The sequence below is a fragment of the Oncorhynchus mykiss genome, chromosome 4 (genome assembly GCF_057628025.1).
Source record: "Oncorhynchus mykiss isolate SJ-2025 chromosome 4, ASM5762802v1, whole genome shotgun sequence".
Lineage (NCBI taxonomy): Eukaryota > Metazoa > Chordata > Actinopteri > Salmoniformes > Salmonidae > Oncorhynchus > Oncorhynchus mykiss.
The window spans coordinates 61,373,591-61,398,135 of NC_143025.1; the positions used below are offsets into that span (position 1 = coordinate 61,373,591).

At 43.9% G+C, this 24,545-nt stretch overlaps 1 protein-coding gene across 12 annotated transcripts in view; it reads left to right on the forward strand.

Moving 5' to 3' along the window:
- LOC110522093 (unconventional myosin-VI) overlaps nt 1-24,545 on the forward strand; it is a 96,274-nt gene that overhangs the window by 46,236 nt on the left and 25,493 nt on the right. For all 12 annotated transcript variants that reach the window (XM_036975640.2, XM_036975641.2, XM_036975642.2 and 9 more), the window contains exons 12-25: nt 851-995; nt 4,637-4,794; nt 5,049-5,140; nt 9,294-9,366; nt 14,575-14,702; nt 14,887-14,982; nt 15,290-15,460; nt 17,441-17,479; nt 17,773-17,866; nt 18,940-19,070; nt 19,207-19,284; nt 21,107-21,236; nt 22,459-22,549; nt 23,454-23,604. In XM_036975640.2, the coding sequence (XP_036831535.2) occupies nt 851-995; nt 4,637-4,794; nt 5,049-5,140; nt 9,294-9,366; nt 14,575-14,702; nt 14,887-14,982; nt 15,290-15,460; nt 17,441-17,479; nt 17,773-17,866; nt 18,940-19,070; nt 19,207-19,284; nt 21,107-21,236; nt 22,459-22,549; nt 23,454-23,604 (1,577 nt within the window). The remainder of the gene's footprint in view (nt 1-850; nt 996-4,636; nt 4,795-5,048; nt 5,141-9,293; nt 9,367-14,574; nt 14,703-14,886; nt 14,983-15,289; nt 15,461-17,440; nt 17,480-17,772; nt 17,867-18,939; nt 19,071-19,206; nt 19,285-21,106; nt 21,237-22,458; nt 22,550-23,453; nt 23,605-24,545) is intronic.

Sequence of the window (24,545 nt, forward strand, 5' to 3'; positions counted from 1 at the left end):
CATGGCCGCGTCGCATAGAAACGACTAGTACCTGTGAAGATGCTGGGAAATGTTAGATTTGGGAAGCTAAAATGGCGAGGAACCTCCTTGCTGGTTTTTGTAGGACCACCTGCAACTGGAAACGGCCATTTATAAGAGAATGAAGACAGTACCGCCAGGAAATGGTTAGCTGAAAAATCTATGGCGGCGGTTTGTACGGGGCTTTCCTGTAATGTCCAGAAAATGGACACCAAAAACCTTGTGGTTATATCACGTTGGCGTAAAATCTGTAGCTACCTCTTGTCCAACCCTGGCACGGTTGGAGACTAATGAAATGCATAGCGTTAGGCAGTGATGGGGTGCTATGGTTCAGGAATAATGAAGCCTGTTTCATTGTGAAATAGATTGGCAAAAAGGTTACGTCTGTGCTGATAAATCATGCGAGATTGTTTTGTAGGCTTTGTCCTAATACAATTGAGACCAGATTAGGGTGAAGCTGGATTGCTGTACGTAGCTAGTTCTTTTTTTTAAACGCAATAGTCCCGCAGCTAGGAAGAGTATCAGACTTTGATCGTGCTGTTTCCTTATTGACGGTCTGTCAGAATCAATGACTCTATGGCCGGAATGGATGTTATCGATATGGGCAGTATTGAACTGCAATCCATGTCATATGTCAAGACCGTGCTGTAATGTACAATATGTGCAATCACTGTATGCATCTTTACCCAGGGTCAGAGTTTACTCAGTCTTCAATAAAATCACTGACATTCTTCCTAACCGCCAACATCATTCTACACGTCATCCTTACAACGTTGCTAACAACCTTACTAGCTACTTACAACGTAACCACTCCGTATGTCTGGCCCACCAGGTGGCTGCACCATAAAGAACCAGTCAAGCCAGACTGTGGAGTACTGTGCTGAGCTGCTGGGTCTGGAAGAGTCGGACCTGCGAGTCAGCCTCACCTCCAGGGTCATGCTCACCACAGCAGGGGGCGCCAAAGGAACAGTTATCAAGTAAGTCACCATATAATGACTTTTTGAACATTATTATTACATACAGTACCAGTCAAGTTTGGACACACGTACTCATTCAAGGGTTTTCCTTTATTTTTTAAAACTAATTTCTACATTGTGGAATAATAGTGAAGACATCAAAACTATGACATGGTCCTCGTGAGAGCCAGTTTCATCATAGCGCTTGATGGTTTTTGCGACTCCACTTGAAGAAACTTTCAAAGTTCTTGAAGTGTTCTGGATTGACTGACCTTCATGTCTTAAAGTAATGATGGACTGTCTTTTCTTTGCTTATTTTAGCTGTTCTTGCCATAATATGGACTTGGTCTTTTACCAAATAGGGCTATCTTCTGTATACCAACCCCTACCTTGTCACAACACAACTGATTGTCTCAAACGCATCAAGAAATAAAGTAAAACAAATCCACAAATTAACTTTTAACAATGCACACCTTTTAATTGAAATGCATTCCAGGTGACTACCTCATGAAGCTGGTTGAGAGAATGTGCAAAGCTGTGCAAGTGTGCAAAGCTGTCATCAAGGCAAATGGTGGCTACTTTGAAGATTCTAAAATATATTTTGATTTAACACTTTTGGTTACTACCTGATTCCATGTTATTTCATAGTTTTGATGTCTTCACTATTATTCTACAATGTAGAAAATTGAAAAGATAAAACCCTGTAATGAGTGTCCAAACATTTGACTGGTACTGTATAGCGCTATAGCGTTTCTGTTTTAAGTCACTTCCTTCTCCTCAACAGCCTTGCATGGAGAGAGGACTGCGGGTGCATCTTAAATTGCACCCTATTCCCTATATGGTGCACTACTTTTGACCAGGACCTATAGGGTGTTTTTTGGGAACCATGCACTGCCTTTTATGAGAGGACAGGCAAAATAACGGGGAGCGCCTGTGTTCTTTAATTGCATGTGACATGTGTTTGAATTCCTAAACGTTCCGATGTGAGACAGTATGTGTGTCAATATGGTGATTCTAGCCTATATTTCTATTTATATTGGAAGGCTTGTCTTTGTGCAGATGGTGTCAGGTCCACATGATTAGCACTCATGCTCTGTTAACAAATGCCTTACTGTTCACATGCCAGTTACCATAGGAACCAACAGATGTGTGTGTGTGTGCGCATTTGTATTGTGTGTGTGTGCTGCAGTTGTCACTAACAGTAGTGCTGTGCCTCTGAGTAAAAATAGGAACTAGCCACTTTAATGAATACGGGCCCTTCCCTAGTCCCTGTATGTGTCCTAAATGGCACACTATTCCCTATATTCTGTAGTGTACTACTTTTGACCAGACCCCTATGAGTCCTGGCCAAAAGAAGTGCACTATATAGGGAATAGTGAACCATTTGGGATGCATACCTCGTTCTTGATCTATGGCAAGGCCCTGTGTGCATTTAGCCGTGGCCCAGCCTGTCTTATGCCTGACAGTGATTGTTGTATGGGCAGCTTGGCGCTCCCTCAGCTCGCCAGCCTGAATGCCAAGCCAGTCGCTATGTGCAATTACCCTTATGTCCTCCCTCACTAATGTTTGTCTCATTTGTGGCGAGAGAGCGACACTTTACCACAGTAGTTAAGCTTTAACTGCTGCTTTATACGGGCCTGGCTGCGTCTTAGGGTGTGTACTACTCTATTCCCTACATAGTGCACTATTTTTGACAAGGGCCCATGTTGTTCTGGTGAAAAGAACAATGCGGGGGATCTGGTGCGATTTGGGACATAGCCTCTGAGGGCGTAATATTAAGCAATTAATTAGTGGTGTGCTGTGGCTTGTTTAATTAATAGCAGCAATCGCAATGTGTGAGTACAGTTACATTAAGTGACTTATAAAGGGTGGGTAAGGATTTCAACCGGCTCTCTCGGTCTGTGGCTCCACCACTAAGCGGCCTATTTTTATGACTTATGTAAGGGGGAAAGCCGTAACTAAATGTTAGCCTGTTTAGGGACTAGCTTTTAAGGTGTTTATGTGCGAGGCAGAGTGTGTGTGTGGGGGAGGGGGTGTTAATCGTGTTGACCCCACCACGGTGAATTCACTGGCGGACTTGGCATCTCGGCAAAGCCAGGTGGGGTCAGTCCACTCTCTCAACCTGCCCATATGCGCAGTGCAGTACCAGACTCTTAACGGTGATTTAAATAAGATGTGTGCCCCTCAACTTCCTGATAACATGCTGCCGGAGGTAATTTTGTGGAGATCATTGAGCAAGGTGGATAACCTCGAGCTTCATAGGGAATACACACATCCCCCGCTACTGTTAGTATTCTGGAATTTCATACCTCTTGGTTTGTAAATGAGAGGCCAGGGCTTAACCCTGGTATTTAAATGTTTTAGCTGTGGACCGTTAGTTTCTCACTGGCTGGGAGAATATAAATGAAACATGGTTTGTGGTTGAGAGAGGGCGAGCGAGGGCCCAGGTGTACTGAGAGCTTAAGGGGGCAAAGGTGTAAGACGAGGTGGTGTGATGCTGGTATCATAATGGGGAGTTCTTGTCTTGTGGGATGTGTTAAATGGAGATCCACAGGGGGGACGAGATAATGGATAAGTCCTGCCCGAAGAGTTTGTGTGTGGGTGTGAGGGGTGAAGGTGTATGTGAGGAGAATCTTTAAATCAACTCTCACTTCAAGACATTAGAGGTGTCTTTTGGACATAGCCGTTCTCTAAGTACTTAATGGCTAAGTGCTACTTGTACTGCATTATCCTGGTTCTCTTCCGCCTGAAAGGAGAGACTTTAGAAGGCAAGTGTCACTTGCCACTTAATCACAATGATTCATTTTACATCATCTTAATGTGACAAGTGACACTTTGCATCTTGAAGTACAATAGCTTAGACTTGACATGCAAAACATTGTGGACTAATGAAGAAAAATACCAAAAATATAGTTTGAGTGGAGTTTTCCTTTTAGGTGCACGACAAAGAAGTGAAGGTAAAGCTTGACGAGAAGCTTCAGTCCACGTGGTAGTCACGGTGTACATTTCACGCTCCGCTGCATTCATAGCCCTCTCTCGGTCTTCTCGGAGTATTCAGCTGAGCACTTGACCGCAGTCCGAGCTCTGGGGACGTCGCAGTACCTTCACAGAGCTCTTTGACGCTTATACTTTCTCTCATTGTCATGGCTCTTTATCACACCACAATCACTCTTTCCCCAAGATGTCAATAACCCAATTATCCGTTTGGGAAACCAAGCAGACCCTCAGTATTTTTGCAGACCCACGGTGATGAATGCATACGATTATTTAAACAGACTCTGCCTCTGTTATGAATTGTTAGGCTATTGATTTCACCAGCCGCCATTGCTCAAGTCTCTTGCCTTAGCGCTATGTTTCTTTGCTGGTGACAAATCCAATTTCCCCTTGTGCGGACCACATGGTAGATTTTGGATGAGATATACTTAAATGTACTTTGCATGCAGAAAAGGCAAGTATTCAATTATAACATACAGTATGCTATTTTTAGCAGCTGCTTTTATCCAAAGCAACGGTCATGCTTGCATACGTTTTAGACATGGTTGGTCTTGGGAATCGAACCCGCTATGCTGGCGTTGCAGAGTACGGCGCTTGCAAAACGGAGCTACAGAGGACCAGTGCTAGAAGGAGGAATTATGTGCTCTCTCTTTGTCTCTCCCTCCCAGGGTGCCATTGAAAGTGGAGCAGGCAAACAACGCGCGGGACGCCCTGGCCAAGGCTGTGTACAGCCGGCTGTTTGACCACGTGGTCACCAGGGTCAACCAGTGCTTCCCCTTCGACTCCTCCGCCAACTTCATCGGGGTTCTGGATATCGCAGGCTTCGGTCTGTATCCCCTATATGTGCTATATCTACGTGATATATGATGTAGTGGTAAACGATATTATCCCTCAGGCGGAAAATGGTTTTGCAGCGTAATTGTCCATAAAAACGACATCAAACAGACATTTCGCCATGGACATTATACACAACATAACACAAACCACACATTGCACACGCATGCTAGAGTTCATTAGTCGGAGACGGTGGTTTACAGCTGAAGTGTCTTTTTTTTAATGTCTTTTAATTTCCTCTTCCAGAGTACTTTGAGCACAACAGCTTTGAGCAGTTCTGCATCAACTACTGTAACGAGAAGCTGCAGCAGTTCTTCAACGAACGCATCCTGAAAGAGGTGAGAGCTTCTTCCACTGTGTCTGTAGACCCCGATGCCCCCTCTCGACTTAGTTGACATCCCAGCTGTCCAAGAGCTCAATCTCAAGTTGCCTTTCTGTGATTCCTACCATCCTATCTGCCTTGACTCCTCCTCAACTGTGTTAGAGGGGAATGACCAAGGTCCCTCCCATTGGACCTTCTCCAATGCATCCTGAGAAGGAGAGAGGATGCGAGAAATCTAGGAAAGATGAACTGAGAACGAGGCCAGATGTTTGCAACAAGCAAAAGGAAACCTTGATTTTTATAAGATTCAGTTCTATTGGTTAGTGAACTTGCTAACGTAATGTATTATTGCTGGATAGCTATAATAGACAAAGCTTCTGCCCTCATAGACTTTATTTGAACACATTTGAGTCTTTGTTCTCTATTCTAATGGAGCAAATCTTATATACACTACCGTTCAAAAGTTTGGGGACACTTGGAAATGTCTTTTTTTTTTTGTCCATTTAAAATAACATCAAATTGGTCAGAAATAGTGTTGACATTGTTAATGTTGTAAATGACTATAGTAGCTGGAAACGGCTGATTTAAAAAAAATAATAATACAAAAAAATATGGAATATCTACATAGGCGTACAGAGGCCCATTATCAGCAACCATCACTCCTGTGTTCCAATGGCACGTGTGTTAGCTAATCCAAGTTGATCATTTTAAAAGGCTAATTGATCATTAGAAAACCCTTTTGCAATTATGTTAGCACAGCTGTAAACTGTGGTTCTGATTTAAAGAAGCAATAAAGCTGGCCTTTAGACTAGTTGAGTATCTGGAGCATCAGCATTTGTGGGTTCGATTACAGGCTCAAAATGGCCAGAAACAAAGCACTTCCTTCTGAAACTCGTCAGTCTGTTCTTGTTCTGAGAAATGAAGGCTATTCCATGCGAGAAATTGCCAAGAAACTGAAGATCTCACATGACGCTGTGAGGTCGACCGATTTTAAAACAATTAAAATATTTTTCAATACCGATTTATTGGAGGACCAAAAAAAGCCCATACCGATTAATCATCCTATTTGTTTACAGTTGAAGTCGGAAGTTTACATATACCTTTGCCAAATACATTTAAACTCAGTATTTCACAATTCCTGACATTTAAAACTAAACTTCCCTGTCTTAGGTCAGTTAGGATCACCACTTTATTTTAAGAATGTGAAATGTCAGAATAATAGTAGAGTGATTTTATTCAGTTTTTATTTCTTTCATCACATTCCCAGTGGGTCAGAAGTTTACATGCACTCAATTAGTATTTAGTAGCGTTGCCTTTAAATTGTTTAACTTGGGTCAAACATTTCACATTTCCACAAGCTTCCCACAATAAGTTGGGTGAATTTTGGCCCATTCCTCCTGACAGCTGGTGTAACTGAGTCAGGTTTGTAGGCCTCCTTGCTCGCACACGCTTTTTCAGTTCTGCCCACAAATGTTCTATAGGATTGAGGTCAGGGCTTTGTGATGGCCACTCCAATACCTTGACTTTGTTGTCCTTAAGCCATTTTGCCACAACTTTGGAAGTATGCTTGGGGTCGTTGTCCATTTTTGGAACACCAATTTGCAACCAAGCTTTAACTTCCTGACTGATGTCTTGAGATGTTTCTTCAATATATCCACAATTGTTCTCCCTCATGATGCCATCTATTTTGTGAAGTGCACCAGTCCCTCCTGTAGCAAAGCACCCCCACATGATGCTGCCACCCCCGTGCTTCACAGTTGGGAAGGTGTTCTTCGACTTGCAAGCATCTCCCTTTTTCCTCCAAGCATAAAGATGGTCATTATGGCCAAACAGTTCTATTTTTGTTTCATCAGACCAGAAGACATTTCTCCAAAAAGTACGATCTTTGTCCCCATGTGCAGTTACAAACCGTAGTCTGGCTTTATTTATGGCAGTTTTGGAGCAGGGGCTTCTTCCTTGCTGAGTGGCCTTTCAGGTTATGTCGATATAGGACTTTTACTGTGGATATATACATTTGTACCTGTTTCCTCCAGCATCTTCACAAGGTCCTTTGCTTTTGTTCTGGAATTGATTTGCACTTTTTGCATCAAAGTACGCTCATCTCTAGGAGACAGAACGCATCTCCTTTCTGAGCGGTATTGCGGCTGCGTTGTCCCATGATGTTTATACTTGCGTACTATTGTTTTGTACAGATGAACATGGTACCTTCAGGCGTTTGGAAATTGCTCCCAAGAATGAACCAGACTTGTGGAGAGCTACGATTTTTTTTTTAGGTCTTGGCTGATTTCTTTAGATTTTCCCATGTTGTCAAGCGGAAGAGGCACTGAGTTTGAAGGTAGGCCTTGAAATACATCCACAGGTACACCTCCAATTGACTCAAATTATGTCAATTAGCCTATCAGAAGCATCTAAAGCCATGACATCATTTTCTGCAATTTTCCGAGCTGTTTAATGGCACAGTCAACTTAGTTTATGTAATCTTCTGACCCACTGGAATTGTGATACAGTGAAATCTGTTTTGTAACAATTGTTGGACAAATTACTTGTCATGCACGAAGTAGATGTCCTAATCGACTTGCCAAAACTATAGTTTGTTAAGTGGTTGAAAAGGTTTTAGTGACTCCATCCTAAGTGTATGCAAACTTCCGACTTCAACTGTATATATATTTGTAATAATAACAATTACAACAATACTGAATGAAGAGCTTTATTTTAACTTAATATAACACATAAATAAAATCAATTTAAGTCTCAAATATATAATTAAACATGTTCAATTTGGTTTAAATAATGCAAAAACTGTTGGAGAAGAAAGTAAAAGTGCAATATGTGCCATGTAAAAAAGCTAAAGTTTAAGTTCCTTGCTTAGAGAATGAGAACATATGAAAGCTGGTGATTCCTTTTAACATGAGTTGTCAATATTCCCAGGTAAGAAGTTTTAGGTTGTAGTTATTATAGAACTATTTCTCTCTCTACCATTTGTATTTCATATACCTTTGACTATTGGATGATCTTATAGGCACTATGGTATTGTCAGCTTAATCTCGGTAGTTGATAGGCTTGAAGTCATGAACAGCGCTATGCTTAAAGCATTGCGAAGAGCTGCTGGCAAACACAAGAAAGCGCTTGTTTGAATGAATGCTTACGAGCTTGCTGCTGCTTACCACCGCTCAGTCAGACTGCTCTATCAAATATAACATTAAATATTAATTCTAATAAACACACAGAAATATGAGCCTTAGGTGATTTAATTGTGTCAAATCTGCAAACTATCATTTCAAAAACAAAACGTTTTGTTCTGAAAAATACGGAACCGTACCATATTATATCGAACAGGTGGCAACCCTAAGTCTATGCATTGCTGTTACATGGCAACCTTCAATGTTATGTCATAAATATGTAGAATTTTGGCAAATGAGTTACGGTCTTTGTTAGGAAGAAATGGTCTTCGCACAGTTCATAACGAGCCAGGCGGCCCAAACTGCTGCATATACCTTGACTCTGCTTGTGTTGAACGCAAGATAAGTGACAGTTTCCCTAGTTAATATTGCCTGCTAACAAATTTCTTAACTAAATATGCAGGTGGTCAGCCTGCCACACAGTCTCCCCGTGGATTGCAATGTAATCGTCCATACACCGATTTTGTTATAACTTGAAATTGGCCCTAATTAATCGGCCATGCCAATTTAATTTGAGCCTGTAATGCTGATGCTCCACATACTAAACTAGTCTAAAGAAGGTCCAGTTTTATTGCTTCATTAATCAGAACAACGGTTTTCAGCTGTGCTAACATAATTGCAAAAGGGTTTTTAATGATCAATTAGCCTTTTGAAATTATATACTTGGATTAGCTAACACAACGTGCCATTGGATCACAGGAGTGATGGTTGCTGATAATGGGCCTGTACGCCTATGTCGATATTCCTTAAAAATCAGCCGTTTCCAGCTACAATAGTCATTTACAACATTAACAATGTCTACACTGTATTTATGACCAATTTGTTATTTTAATTGACAAATTGCTTTTCTTTCAAAAACAAACCCATTTCTAAGTGACCCCAAACTTTTGAACGGTAGTGTAAGTAGACAGACTTAAATAATTTTCTGAATGTCATTATAAATGACATTACCAATGCTTGTTATTGGTACCGTTCTGTTTTGAATTCTAGGAACAAGAGCTGTATCAGAAGGAGGGTCTTGGAGTAAATGAGGTCCATTATGTCGACAATCAGGACTGCATAGGTTTGTCTCGTCTTCGTATCATTACATGCACATCATTTCATCGGTTTACCCTACATACATTATCCTCCGCCTAGTTTCCAGCGTTTTCCCCATGTTTTTATTTCTCAATGTGTCGCCGTTCAATGTTCTTCTGACTGGAGATGTTTTGGCCTCCGTTTGCGTGGGAAGGTGGAATAGCTGTTTTCTCTGAGGTTACGCTTTTGAGCACACTACTCTTAACCCTGACCCCAAGTTTTATGTTTCATGGTCAACAGAAATGAAGCAGTTGATGGGAGGTAGATTGATTATGTTGCAGAGCACCCCTAAACCCCTCTCTTTGAGATGTGTGGGGTACGGCGGCAGGATACCAGGGAGTGGAATGGAGGTGACCGGGGTTAATGCTAGATAGAATTGGGTCTGCGTTTAAGAGAATCAGCCGTTGGTGCAAAGCATGCCCTGTAGACTCACTCTCTGAGAACAGACATTTTACTTTTTGGCCAGAAACGCCCAACCCTATATCACAATATTTCACTTTTTTTTTAAAATAAATTTATATTTTGAATAGAACTGGTTATAAATTTGCTTTAAGTAGTGCATGACCTTAGCATGGCAACACATACATTCTAAGTGATTTCAATGAGTCTTTCTCAATACTGTTTGTTTTATACTGTTAAATCAAACTTCAAACAAATGTAATTTTCATAAATGTCTGCATTTCTTGCTCTCATTTTGAGATCATGTCCACAATGCCACGAATGGCTGCATGATATGGGCAAACAATTGAGGCCTTATTTTTTAAACAAATGTTGCTATTTGACTTGTGATTTCGATCAAAATACTTGGGTGAACTGTTGCAATCATGAAAATATATCTAAATATTATTTTAATTCTAGAGTTATAATAATGGGCACTTTGAATAGTGTTTGACATGAAAAAGCCTGGGAGTTATTGTGACCGGTTAGGAAGTGTTGGTCAGTGTTTCCCAGCGGACCCTAATTAGATGTTAGCTACGTTAATGTTTTCTCTAACTTGATCTAGCTAAAATATTCCTGTCTGATTTAGAAGATACTGTTGCATAAACAAAATGCTGACTGGTATCCGGCTGCTAGCTATGTTTTCTCAGTAAAAACTCAGTAAATGTATTAGCTAGCTAGCTTACTTGCGATTAGCAGCTAACACTATTTATTTTAGCCACTTATTTTAATTAGATTTTTTTAAAACCTTTATTTAACTAGGCAAGTCAGTTAAGAACAAATTCTTATTTTCAATGACGGTCTAGAATCAGTGAGTTAACGGACTTGTTCAGGGGGCAGAACGACATATATTTTTACCTTGTCAGCTCGGGGATTTGACCTTGCAACCTTAGGTTACCTGCTGCCACTTGCTAATAAAATACAAACTAGCTGTTTGCAGACAGTAAGAAACACAAACTAATAGTGTAATTATAGAACCCTTGTGGATTTCTATTAAGATGCCAAGTGGAAAGCGGCATCGTTGTCAACACTTTGTTTGCGTCTGCTGCATGCAGACTGAAGAGTGAAAGACGAGTGGTCTCGCGGTCGAAGCAACAACTGCGCTCCTTGAGTGACTAGGGGTGGGGAAAGAGAGGGGGAGACGGACGACTCAAGTAGCGGAGTGAACTATAAAAACTGACCTGTTACACAACACACGCACTCTACACACGTACACATGGATTTTGTGTTGATATGTGATAGTAGAGTAGGGGCCTGAGGGCAGACACTTAATGTGTTTTGAAAAGTGTTATGAAATGTAATATCATGTAATATTTGTATCTAACTGCCTTAATACTGCTGTGTCCCAGGAAGACAGCAGCTAATGGGAACCCCTAATAAATACGCCACACTGCCATGTTTATTTTATCACATTTAGCAAACCAAACATTGAAATACCGCTATAGAAGGTAAAGTAAAAACCCAAACCGGTCTGTGCGTCAATACCGATGTCAAATTTGATTGGTCACATACACATATTTAGCATATGTTATTACGGGTGTAGCGAAATGTTTGTGTTCCCTAGCTCCAACAGTGCAGTAGTAATCTAACAGTTCACAACAATACACACACCTAAAAGTAAAAGAATGGAATTAAGAAATATATAAATATTAGATTGAGCAATGTCAGTGGCATTAACTAAAATACAGTAGAATAGAATACAGTATATACATATGAGATTAAAGCAGTATGTAAACATTATTAAAGTGACTATTTTTCCATCTATTCAATTGACCAGTGATTCTAAATGTATAGGGCAGCAGGATTACGTAACCGGGTGGAAGCCGGCTAGTCTGATGGCCTTGAGATAGAAGCTGTTTTTCAGTCTCTCGGTCCCAGTTTTGATGCACCTGTACTGATCTCGCCTTCTGGATGATAGCGGGGTTCACAGGCCGTGGCTCGGGTGGTTCTCCTTGATGATCTTTTTGGCCATCCTGTGACATCAGGTGCTGTACGTTTCCTGGAGGGCAGGTGGTTACAATTCAAATTGTATTTGTCACAGGCGCCGAATACAACCGGTATAGACCTTAGCAGGAAATGCTTACTTACAAGCCCTTAACCAACAATGCAGTTCAAGAAATAGTTAAGAAAATATTTACTAAATTAAGTAAATAACTTTTTTTTTTTTTTTTAAATCTAAAAGTTTCAAGAAAACTACATAACAATAACTAGGCTTTATACCGGGGGTTCCGGTACCGAGTCGATGTGTGGGGGTACAGGTTAGTCAAGGTAATTTGTAAATTTGACAATGCGTAGATAATAAATAGCGAGTAGCAGAAGTGTAAAACAAGCGGGGGGGGGGGTCATCAATGTAGTAGTCCGGTGGCCATTTGATTAATTGTTCAGTAGTCTTATGGCTTGGGGGTAGAAGCTGTTAAGGAGCATTTTGGTTCTAGACTTGGTGCTCTGGTACCGCTTGCCGTGCGGTAGCAGAGATGAGTCTGATTAGGGTGACTGAAGTCTGACAATTATCCCCTGACACTCAGATTGTCGGTAACGTGTGCACCGAGGAACTTAACTTTCCACCTTCTCCACTGCAGTCCTGTCCATGTGGATAGGGACGTGCTCCCTCTGCTGTTTCCTGAAGTCCACGATCAGCGCCTTTTGTTTATTTGATGTTGAGTGAGAGGTTATTTTCCTGGCACAACTCTCTGTGCCCTAACCTCCACCCTGTAGGCTGTCTCGTCATTGTTGGTAATCAGGCCTACTGCTGTTGTGTCATCTGCAAACTTGATGATTGAGTTGGAGACGTCCGTGGCCACGCAGTCACAGGGAGTACAGGAGAGGGCTGAGCATGCACCCTTGTGGGGCCCTTGTGTTGAGGATCAGCAAAGTGGAGGTGTTTCCTACCTTCACCACCTGGGGGTGGCCCATCAGGAAATCCAGGACCCATTTCTTACATAGGTATTCCTCTTGTCCAGATGGGATAGGGTGGCGTGCAGTGCGATGGTGATTGCATCGTCTGTGGATCTATTGAGGTGGTAAGCAAATTGAAGTGGGTCTAGGGTGTCCAGTAAGGTAGAGGTGATATGATCCTTAACTAGCCTATTAAAGCACTTAATGATGAAAGAAGTAATTTAGTTCAGTTTGTTCCTGTACCCAAGAAATGGTGGACATCTTGAAGCGAGTGGGGACAGCAGACTGGGATAGGGTGAGATTGAATATGTCCGGGGGGGGGGGACACAATGTACAAAAGGGTGCTGTAATTTCTAAATGGTTCACCCGGTATGGATGGAAATACCTTTAAATTAAAGCTGACAGTCTGCACTTCATAGTTGTTTGTATCATTTCAAATCCGAAGTGCTGGAGTACAGAGACAAAGCAACGAAACATGGGTCATTGTCCCAATACTTTTGGAGCTCTCTGTATCTCTTATACCTTCAGTGCAGTGTTTCCGCTGCAATCATTTTGCTGTGGCGTTGCGCCACGGCAACATCATTTCCGCCACAACAAAAATATATGGAACATGAAAGGCGCACTTTCATGTTCTACTTTGAAGATGCTAGAAGAGCACACAGACTTTTCCTCTGCAAACAAAATGACTAATGAATAGAAAAATCTGACAACCCCATAGTAAAATATTATATCTATTGACCTAGTCGGCTTGTTGTTGTGCGTTCTAATGCAAGATAAATATTCCTCAAGGCGCATTCAAGTTCCCAAGTGCCATTGGGAGGGAAACATGTATTCTGTCAGTCAAGGCACAACAATTCATAAAGCTGTTTTAATGGCCTTTGTTAAAAAGAGGGGGATCCCAGCTTTGTGTTTATTATGGATCCCCATTAGCTACTGCGAAGGCAGCAGTTACTCTTCCTGGGGTCCAGCAAACATTAAAGCAGTAATATACATTTATGATACAATTTTTAAACATTAAAATACATTTTACATCAAATTTCACAGTACATTAAGTGTGTGCCCTCCAGCCACTGCTCTACTAACCACAACACACAATTCAGGCATGTGTGTGTGTGTGACTCAGTTCCACACTGTTCCGTAAGGTGTAATGTGATTTGACTGCTTATGTGAGTTACTTGATGTGGAATAGAGTTAAATGTAGTACGGTGCGCCTCCCATAGTCTGTTTTGGACTTGGGGAATGTGAAGAGACCTCTGGTGGCATGTCTTGTGGGTTATGCATGGGTGTCTGAGCTGTGTGCTAGTAGGGCTGGGCAGTATACCGTATTTTACGATATACTGGTATTGATGCTTGGACCAGTTTTTGTTTCTTTACATTCTGTAACGGTATTTGAATGTTTGGTTTGTTAAATGTGATATGCCGTGTTTCCATGTTTATAGTTTTCTACTTGAGTCATCTCTCTCCGCTCTCTCTCTCTATGCCGCTGTCCTTACAGACCTAGCCCGGAGCGCATTTGTTCCTTGAAAACGAGACACTTGCGTTCAGTGTGCATGGTCAATGCAGCACATACAATGCTCATAGGAGGTGGACATTATATTTTAGGTTGTGGCAGCATCGTTTTATTTTAATTTTGTAGTAGAATGTCCCTTTTAAAAAGTCCCCAGAACTGAGCTTCTCGGTCCTTCTACATTATTCAGTGGCCCTGGGCATGGCCGGACTACTGCGTTTGGTAATCCAGCCCTGGGCTATACAAAGACTAAACCCCTAAGGAAATACAGGAAACAGTATAGCTCAAACTGAAATATGATTGAATATAGTCATTTTGGGATACGTTGATCTTTTTACCTCTGTCTGTTTACAGACCTTGTGGAGGCCAAGCTGGTGGGCATCTTGGACATCCTGGATGAAGAGAATCGTCTACCTCAGCCAAGCGACCAGCACTTTGCAGAGACGGTACACAACAAGCACAAGAACCACTTCCGACTAACCGTGAGTTTTAACTTTAATCAGGATTCATGTCCTTTCTGTCTGTTATAGGCTGTGTGTGTGTGCATTTTAGCGTTTGTAAAGTAATTTGTGTTTCTTTCTTTTAAGCCATTTGAAAGGTCATGCTTCAGTGGTTGTATTCGTTTCGCTTATTTAAAATGGATGGTGTGTGTGATGCATCCCTCAGGTGCCCAGGAAATCCAAGCTGCAAGTCCACAGGAACGTGAGGGATGACGAGGGATTCATTGTCAGACACTTTGCAGGAGCGGTGTGCTATGAGACAGTATGTTCAAGTTCACACACAATGACTCAGCATGATGTCTGAAGGCAAAAAAAACATGACACCTTTTTTTTATGATTTTTATCATGTATATTTATGTTATCTACCATATCCTTGTGGTAGCCCTATACTGCAGCATCGCCCACCAAACATTCTCCTGCTTTGAAACCTGCTCAAAACCCAGCAGGTGGAACTCAAAGCATGTTTATTTTTGATTTAAGTGCCCCACTTATCTTCCCAAGCAGAGTAGCCTTTTTCTGAACAGGGTACTTCTGCATCTTCAAGGTTGTACATTTTCTCTGAATTGCAGACCAAGTTTGTGGAGAAGAACAATGATGCGCTGCACATGTCCCTGGAGTGCCTGGTGAGTGAGTCTAAAGACCGGTTTATCCGGGATCTCTTTGAGAACTCCAACAACGCCAAGGACTCTAAACAGAAGGCAGGCAAACTCAGCTTCATCAGCGTCGGCAACAAATTCAAGGTGAGGACGCTTTTTATGGCCACGCTTTTTATGGCCACGCTTTTTATGGCCACGCTTTTTATGACCACGCTTTTTATGACGCTTTATTCTTATGCTGCTTAACATCGTAGGTATCCCAAATGGCACCTTATTCCCTATATAGTGCACTACTTTTGACCAGGGCCCATATGTTCATGTATGTTAATCCTGTGTTTTTATAGGCAAAACAGTAGCATCAAGGCTACATGTTTACTTTATGGTCATAACAGTCATGTTCTTCCTCACTCTATGCTAAGTGATATTGACCCTGTGAGAAGTGTTATTATATTAATAATTATTAAGTGAAATCCGAGGGAAATATTTTGTCATGTTAATAGGCATTTCTTGTTAGCTGTCACGGAACTGCACTGCACCTAGACAGTGGAGAGAAGCAGAAAGGTTAAGGGCACAAAGAGAGTAGCAAAAAGTTATTGCAATTTTAGAGGGCTTGAACAGGATTCTCGGTTGAATAATGTGTTTTGAAGGTGTTGTCTGATTTGAATCTACCCTTCGTTTAGTTTCCACAGAGTTCGTGTTCTCTCTCTCTCCTGTTACCTGTGGTGTTCTTCCTAATGCCTCTCTCTCCCACTGTTCCACCTCCCTTTCTGTATCTCCATCCTTTGCCTATCCCCCCCATCATAGCTGTGATTTAAAGTTGTGTAGTGAGAGGGAGAAATACAGACAGGAAAAGCAGAAACGCAGGGGGGGTAAAAATCAATCGTGATGACTCGTAGAAACAGCCAGGGAAATAAGGTAACTCGTCTTGTGCTGTTGTGTGTGACGAATCCCACAATGCATCAGTGAATAATGCAGTGAACGCCCTGCTGTTCTCCAGCTAACCGCTTCCAGCCACCCCCTGTCCCCTCCCTCCCCAGTCTTGTCTCTGTGCTGCCTCCCTCCACAATTTGTCCCCTGCAACACAACATGCATACTTTAGGTTTGAATCTGAATTCAGCCCACGGCAAACACTTGCTAATGATATCTGGATGTTGGCAGCTTTCAATTCCAATTCATCAAAGTTATTCATTTCAATATTTTTGCAACTGCGAGATCCATAGCTTGTAGGATCAGTCTTTACTGACAGGATCAATGACCATCGATCCAATTACGATGCCTCATTGAAATTCTGACAAGTACAAGACTTATGTGCATTCCAGTTGGCAGTTGCTCCCAATATGACTGCCTGCCAAGCAGCTACTGTAAATATTATGTAGCTACTGTAAATATTATGCCGCTACTGTAAATAAGGCAGCTACTTTAGAAATAGTGATATAGATCAGAAGTCTTTGAGCTTGACTAAGGCCTGATCACTGATGCAGTGTAGTACCTGTCTGTTCTCAGAGTTACGAGGTGAGATAGAAAGCGTTAGCAGCTGACTATGGGTGGGTGGGTGTATGAATGTCAATGTCCCACTGGTGGTCCCTAGAGCAATCAGTCTGTTAAACACAGCTCTTTGCAGACTAGGGTTGCAAAATTCCCAGGTTTTCCAGAAATACTGGTTGGATAATTCCTGAAACCCAGGAATTCATTTGAACTGGGATTTCTGAGAAACCTGGCCCAGTTGGGAAAGTTACAGGGGATTTGCAACAAGAGCTCTAGAACAGTGATCGAGAGGGGCCAGCAAGCGGTTGTCTGTCTGTCTGTCTGCCATCCCACAATGCGTTCCTCCGTCTGTGTCTGTTCCTGTGGTCCTACCGGGGTTGTATTTAGACCCGTTTGCATGAATTACATTAAAACAGAATCTCTCTTGTTTTAGTTTCAATGCGCTTCAACAATAAAACGCGTGGTTTCACGGCTGTACTGTTGCTTATTAAGTAGCTGTTGATTCTGAGTTTTGGGCAGGTGAGCTGGAGGCAGAGAGCGAGCGAGCACGCTTAGTAAGCATGTGTTAATATCGTCTTGGACTAGACAGGCCTGTCGGTGTCACTAAACAAAGGTTCTCTCTTTCTTTTACCTCGACAGACCCAGCTGAACATTCTACTGGAGAAGCTTCGCAGCACGGTTAGTATTTACTGCAGTGCTCAACGATTTACTGCTTCACCCCACTCACAGGGCATCTAACTTGAGCTGAGATCAGGTCTCCTATAATATAACTTTATCGATCTCCCAGGGAAATGTTTTCTTTTGTAAGTGTCTGATGCCTAAGCCGATGTCCAACCAATCTGGGTCACCAAAGAAGTGCGCTGTGGCCATCTTCAGTGTGGCTGCTGTCAGGGCTTGACAGCCTGAAATTGCATATAGAAACACTTCAATTGAATAGGGTCTTTATGATTCTCTCTTTCTCACCCCCCCAGGGCTCCAGTTTCATCCGCTGTATCAAGCCCAATCTGAAGATGGTTAGCCACCAGTTTGAAGGGGCCCAGATCCTCTCCCAGCTGCAGTGCTCAGGTTGGTGTATATATATAGTGCTAAAGAGAAGGACTAATCAACTTGGCACCCTAGTCCTTATGGGCCCTGGTCAAAAGTAGTGCACTATAAAGAGAATAGGGTGCCATTTAACACACTCTACATTGGTGTTGGATGACGATGAGTTTCCCTACCGTGCTGTAAAGCGTTAATTATTAATTTGTTTATATTTGACTTGCGTACAACTAGACTGGGAAACATGACTACAGATGTGGATTTTTGAATCTGCCCGAAAGCAATCAAATGCAAAATGACCGGTGTGATTTCACGTGCGTTTATTGAAAACTCCGTTTTCTTTTCTCTCCAGAAATTGGCACACAATTACAGTTGACGAGCTACTGTATAGCATCTACGTTTCTGCTTGTTTGTCACAAGTTCCTACCAGTGACCTGAACTTGACAGTGCCCAGTTCCACAGCAATCCTCTTCGTCCTAGACCTAGATGGTTTTATGTGGGGGGCCCCCCCCGCTGGGGACAACAGCCAAGAGCTGTTCTACTTTAGTGTTTTCTGAACTTTCCTCTTTCTTGGACCTTTAAACTAAAGGCTGCTAGGCAAATGAAATGTCCCATTCTCCTGGTAAATTTGCATATTGCATTTTACATGCTTTTCTTCTGTGTCCTTGGAGATGCCAGATGATATATATATATATTTTTTTTTTAATCTTCACGAACTCATTAGTGATCCCACAGATAAAGGGCGAGACTCTGCGCCAGTTCTCTGAGTTTAAGTACAAATGGTAGTGCATTAACTATATTGAGTGGGTGATGGACTGAGCGGAGTCAGCAAACGTTAGTTTGATACATTGGAAGAATGAGTCTGAGAAATGTGTGTTGACGTTTACCTCTGAAGCCTTAACTATGGTTTTACAATACATTTAAATGGCGTGTCACGCCTCAACTTCTGATGCAACATTTGATTCTTTAAGGTTATTTGATGCATCGTTCGAGGGAGAAAAAAAATCCCCCTTTCGACAATAAAGCTGCCATTAGTTACAAGTGCCAAGATGTTGTGTTCTCTCTTTGGCCTGGAGTGACCCCTATGTATGTCTGTGTAGGAATGGTGTCTGTGCTAGATCTCATGCAGGGAGGCTTCCCCTCCAGAGCGCCATTCCATGAGCTCTACAGCATGTACAAGCAGTACATGCCTGCCAAGCTGACTCGCCTGGACCCAAGACTCTTCTGCAAGGTGAGTGCCTCATGGCACACATACACACACACACACACACACACACACACACACTGGCCCTGCTCTGGGCTCCTCTACAAACACAGTTTGGACATGTTGATATGACATGTATTGACGTCTTGTATTTGCGCTGCAGGCTTTATTCAAAGCGCTGGGTCTGAACGAGAACGACTACAAGTTTGGGCTGACCAGAGTGTTCTTCAGACCTGGGAAGGTGAGAACTCCACGATCTGTCTCTGCTGTTGTCATTGCGCTGGTTCTCATCATTACGATGTTCCTCTGACTGAATGCACTTCAAAGGAATCCGCATTAGTCATTTGACAGTGAGGGGAAAGGGATTTTGATAATAAGCCATCTAACACTGTGGGTATTCATTTCTGCACCAGATGAATTGGTCAGTGATGTTAAATGTGCGGTTTGGCATTTCACATTGAAGCTCTGTAGTTTGGTGTTTATGAGTAAATCAATATGTTATCCTCTATTGACCCTGACCAGACAGGAACTGCTGTTATGGCTTTGAATTAATATATCCACCCGCTATTGTCATCTCCACTGAGCAGGGAACATCCGCATACTGATGGCTGTTTTAGAGGGGAAAGTGCCTTTGACTGCTCTGTTCTCTCTCTCCCACCCGTGTCTGCCTCCTCTCTCTCTCACCCGTGTCTGCCTCCTCTCTCTCCCCACCCGTGTCTGCCTCCTCTCTCTCCCCACCCGTGTCTGCCGCCTCTCTCTCCCCACCCGTGTCTGCCTCCTCTCTCTCTCCCCACCCGTGTCTCCCTCCTCTCTCTCCCCACCCGTGTCTCCCTCCTCTCTCTCCCCACCCGTGTCTCCCTCCTCTCTCTCCCCACCCGTGTCTCCCTCCTCTCTCTCCCCACCCGTGTCTCCCTCCTCTCTCTCCCCACCCGTGTCTCCCTCCTCTCTCTCCCCACCCGTGTCTCCCTCCTCTCTCTCCCCACCCGTGTCTCCCTCCTCTCTCTCCCCACCCGTGTCTCCCTCCTCTCTCTCCCCACCCGTGTCTGCCTCCTCTCTCTCCCCACCCGTGTCTGCCTCCTCTCTCCTCCCACCCGTGTCTGCCTCCTCTCTCCTCCCACCCGTGTCTGCCTCCTCTCTCCTCCCACCCGTGTCTGCCTCCTCTCTCCTCCCACCCGTGTCTGCCTCCTCTCTCCTCCCACCCGTGTCTGCCTCCTCTCTCCTCCCACCCGTGTCTGCCTCCTCTCTCCTCCCACCCGTGTCTGCCTCCTCTCTCCTCCCACCCGTGTCTGCCTCCTCTCTCCTCCCACCCGTGTCTGCCTCCTCTCTCCTCCCACCCGTGTCTGCCTCCTCTCTCCTCCCACCCGTGTCTGCCTCCTCTCTCCTCCCACCCGTGTCTGCCTCCTCTCTCCTCCCACCCGTGTCTGCCTCCTCTCTCCTCCCACCCGTGTCTGCCTCCTCTCTCCTCCCACCCGTGTCTGCCTCCTCTCTCCTCCCACCCGTGTCTGCCTCCTCTCTCCTCCCACCCGTGTCTGCCTCCTCTCTCCTCCCACCCGTGTCTGCCTCCTCTCTCCTCCCACCCGTGTCTGCCTCCTCTCTCCTCCCACCCGTGTCTGCCTCCTCTCTCCTCCCACCCGTGTCTGCCTCCTCTCTCCTCCCACCCGTGTCTGCCTCCTCTCTCCTCCCACCCGTGTCTGCCTCCTCTCTCCTCCCACCCGTGTCTGCCTCCTCTCTCCTTCCACCCGTGTCTGCCTCCTCTCTCCTCCCACCCGTGTCTGCCTCCTCTCTCTCCCCCACCCGTGCCTGCCTCCTCTCTCTCCCCCACCCGTGCCTGCCTCCTCTCTCTCCCCCACCCGTGCCTGCCTCCTCTCTCTCCCCCACCCGTGCCTGCCTCCTCTCTCTCCCCCACCCGTGCCTGCCTCCTCTCTCTCCCCCACCCGTGCCTGCCTCCTCTCTCTCCCCCACCCGTGCCTGCCTCCTCTCTCTCCCCCACCCGTGCCTGCCTCCTCTCTCTCCCCCACCCGTGCCTGCCTCCTCTCTCTTTCCTCCACCCGTCCTCACCTCAGTTTAAGGAGTTTGATCAGATCATGAAGTCTGACCCTGACCACCTGGCAGAGCTGGTCAAGAAGGTCAACCAGTGGCTCATCTGCAGCCGCTGGAAGAAGGTCCAGTGGTGTTCCCTCTCTGTCATCAAATGTGAGTAACATCCTGCTACCTACCACATCACCATTATACACCAGGGCCTGTATTCTCAGTGTCTCTGAGTAAGAGTGCTGATCTAGGGACAGTTCTCCCAATTAAGTCATAATGAATACAATTATATGGACAGGGGGGACCTGATCATAGATCAGCTCGCCTATGCTGATATGCTTTGTGAACACGTGTTTAAGGAGACAAATGGTTTAAAGTGATTTGCACCAGTTGCTCCGACCCAATTCTGACCATAAAACGCCAACTGGCTCTGGCCATCTGTTTTGTGTGGCGATGTCCTCTGATATAATAAGACCGCCTCATAAAACTCTCAAATCAGTCACTTTAAACCTCTTCATCCTGGACCAAGATATTGCTTTTTCCTCCATTACTCTAACGTGCTGTGGGGACGTGTTGGCAGACCGTTCACCTCAGTCCTTCAGATATGATCTATTACCTGCCCAGACAGTATACACTGGGTGTACAGAACATGAGGAACCCCTGCTCTTTCCGTGACATGGACTGACCAGGTGAATTCAATCAGTGTAGATGAAGGGGAGGAGACCGGTTAAAGAAGGATTTTTACGCCTTGAGACATGGATTGTGTACGTGTGTCATTCAGAGGGTGAATGGGCAAGACAAAATATTGAAGTGCCTTAGAACTGGGAAGTAGGTGCCAGGCGCACTGATTTGAGTGTGTCAAGAACTGCACCGCTGCTGGCTTTTTCAAGCTCAACAGTTTTCCCGTGTGTGTCAAGAATGGTCCACCAACATCCAACTTGACAAAACTCTGGGAGTCATTGGAGTCAACAAGGCCCAACATCCCCGTGGAAAGCTTTCGACACCTTGTAGAGTCCATGCCCTGACGAATTGAGTCTTCTGAGTGCAAAAGGTGGATGGTACTCAATATTACACTCCTTGTGTGTGTCCCAAATGGCACCCTACCCCCTAGGTAGTGCATAGGGCTCTGGTCAAAAGTAGTGCACTAATAAGGGAATAGGGTGCCATTTGGAACATGCACTCAGTCACACATAGTCTTTGACCCATTGGGTTTACCTCTCACTGAGGCAACATTTCCATATCGTCTGCTCTTTCTGTGTGAATTACCACTGGAGTGTACTGTGCAGCGTGTCCCCTATATTAATTTAGCAGCGGCGCGCCACATGTCTGGGCTCTCGTTGTCATTCTCTTTCTCTCCCCTCTTTCTCACGCTCCATGTCTCCCACAGTGAGGAATAAGATGATGTACCGCGCCAGTGCCTGCATCAAGATGCAGAAGACGGTGCGCATGTGGCTGTGCAGGAGGAAGCACAAGCCCCGGTGGGTATCCTCTAATACCCCTCTCTTCCTCATTATACTGCACTTTCACAGCTCAGGGGTGCCAGGCTGCTTAGCACATGATGCATGCATCTCCACGGAGACCGTCTTATCTGTACCAGCTGGTGCCACAGGACTGTCTTATTACCTTTGTAAAGCTCCAGGAGATCTGTACTGATTACCACAGAGCCCGGTTGCATGAAACACCTTCAGTTACTTCTCCCTTCCCTTTAATTGTCCTTAACTTTAAGTCAGTTGCACCAAACATTTTAAGGTGAAGTCCCCCCCCCCCCCTTAAATTAAGTGGAGGTTAATTGTACCCGTGAGGTCCCTTAACGGGTTCATTCAGTATGGATATCAATGTACACATTATTTGTGGAGGGGAATGTTGCTTTCATCTCTTCTGGTTCCCAAAGGAAAACATCAACCAGCTAGCTACTTAGCTAAACAATGGAAGGTGCACAATCCATGGCTACAAAGCTAGCTGGCTCGTTAGGTATAGGTACTCTGTAAGCTAGCTTGACGTACTAGAAAGCCATATAAAAAGTAACAAGAAACAAGGTTTATTATCTTCTGAAGCAATTTGGTTGTCCTGTCTTGATTGTAGATCTCTTTGACGAGACGTTTAGTGAGTGAATCAGGTCGTGTCCATGGTAGCCAGATACTCTTTCTGCCAAACATGCCTTCAAACCACCGTAAAACCCCTTAAGAATGCCCCTACCTAAGGAGATATTTGATATTTAAACAATTCCCTTAGGTAGGGGAACATTATTCCTTAAGGTAAACCCTAAAGGTGTTTTATACAACCGGGACCAGAGCTTCTAGGCCAGTGTGATAGGTTACTATGCGTTTTTTGTAATTATTTGAAAACCAACTGTCTTCGACTAACTGTGTGTGTATGGTACAGGATCGATGGGCTGGTGAAGGTTCGTAACCTGAAGAATAGGATGGATAAGTTCAACAAGGTTATCGCCGGCCTGAAGGAGGGGAAGCAGGAGATGAGCAAGCAGATCCAAGAGCTGGATGCCTCCATCAATGCAACCATGGTCAAAATCAAGGTCTGTGAGATGATACCCCCCCTAGCCTTGTAACCTCTGAGTTCTATGAAACCTCTTCTTTCTGCTTTTTAAGTCAAACTTCTACATAACCCCTTTCTCCTCTTGTCTATGAATCCAAAAAGAAAATTCTATTTCATCAAGTTAACTCTCTCTATTTCCAAATAAATTATTTCTCCACGTTTCGACGTTGAAAACCTCTATACAACTCCTTCTTTCCCCTCTTGTCAGTTCTCTAAGAAACCAAAAACAAAAGTCTTAAGTTTGCTAAAGGGAGATCAGACATCAGACATGTTTGTTCACCTTTGTTTCATCATTCCTTCTTTGAATGTCAAACTTCTATCCAAATGCTCCAAAAATAGTATTTTGTCAAGATATTTCATTATTCATTATTTCTCTACATTCAACATTGTGTTTTCTGAATGTCATTACGCCAGTATGTGCATCGAATCTGCTCAACGTCAAAGACTTGTCCCAAACAGCACCCTGTTCCCTGTAGTGTGCGGTACTTTTGACCGGCCCTGGTCGAAAGTAGTCCACTATACAGGAAATAGGGTGCGGTTTGGGATGCAGGCATAGCGCTTATATAACACATTCATCCCAGTGTGGAATATTTAACACATGGTGGATAGTTGGAGGGAAGCTCTACCTGTTAATAATAGGCTTCAGCCAGCCAGATGGTGTGCAATTATGGCAGGCTCAGTGTACAGACTGAATGTTTGGGGAACCTCTGGGGAACCTCAAGACTTTTAAATGAGGGCAGCTTTGACTGCTGTAAATCACTCCCCTGTTCATTTTCTCTCATTTTGTGAGTAGCATGATACAGGGTTTGTTATTTATTCACAGGATCTGATGGTTTTTTTGGCAGCTATACTGTATATTTGAATCAGGCCTTCTCTCTCTCTACCCATTGGCATCGTGGCTTTTTTTTTTAAAGATGGGAG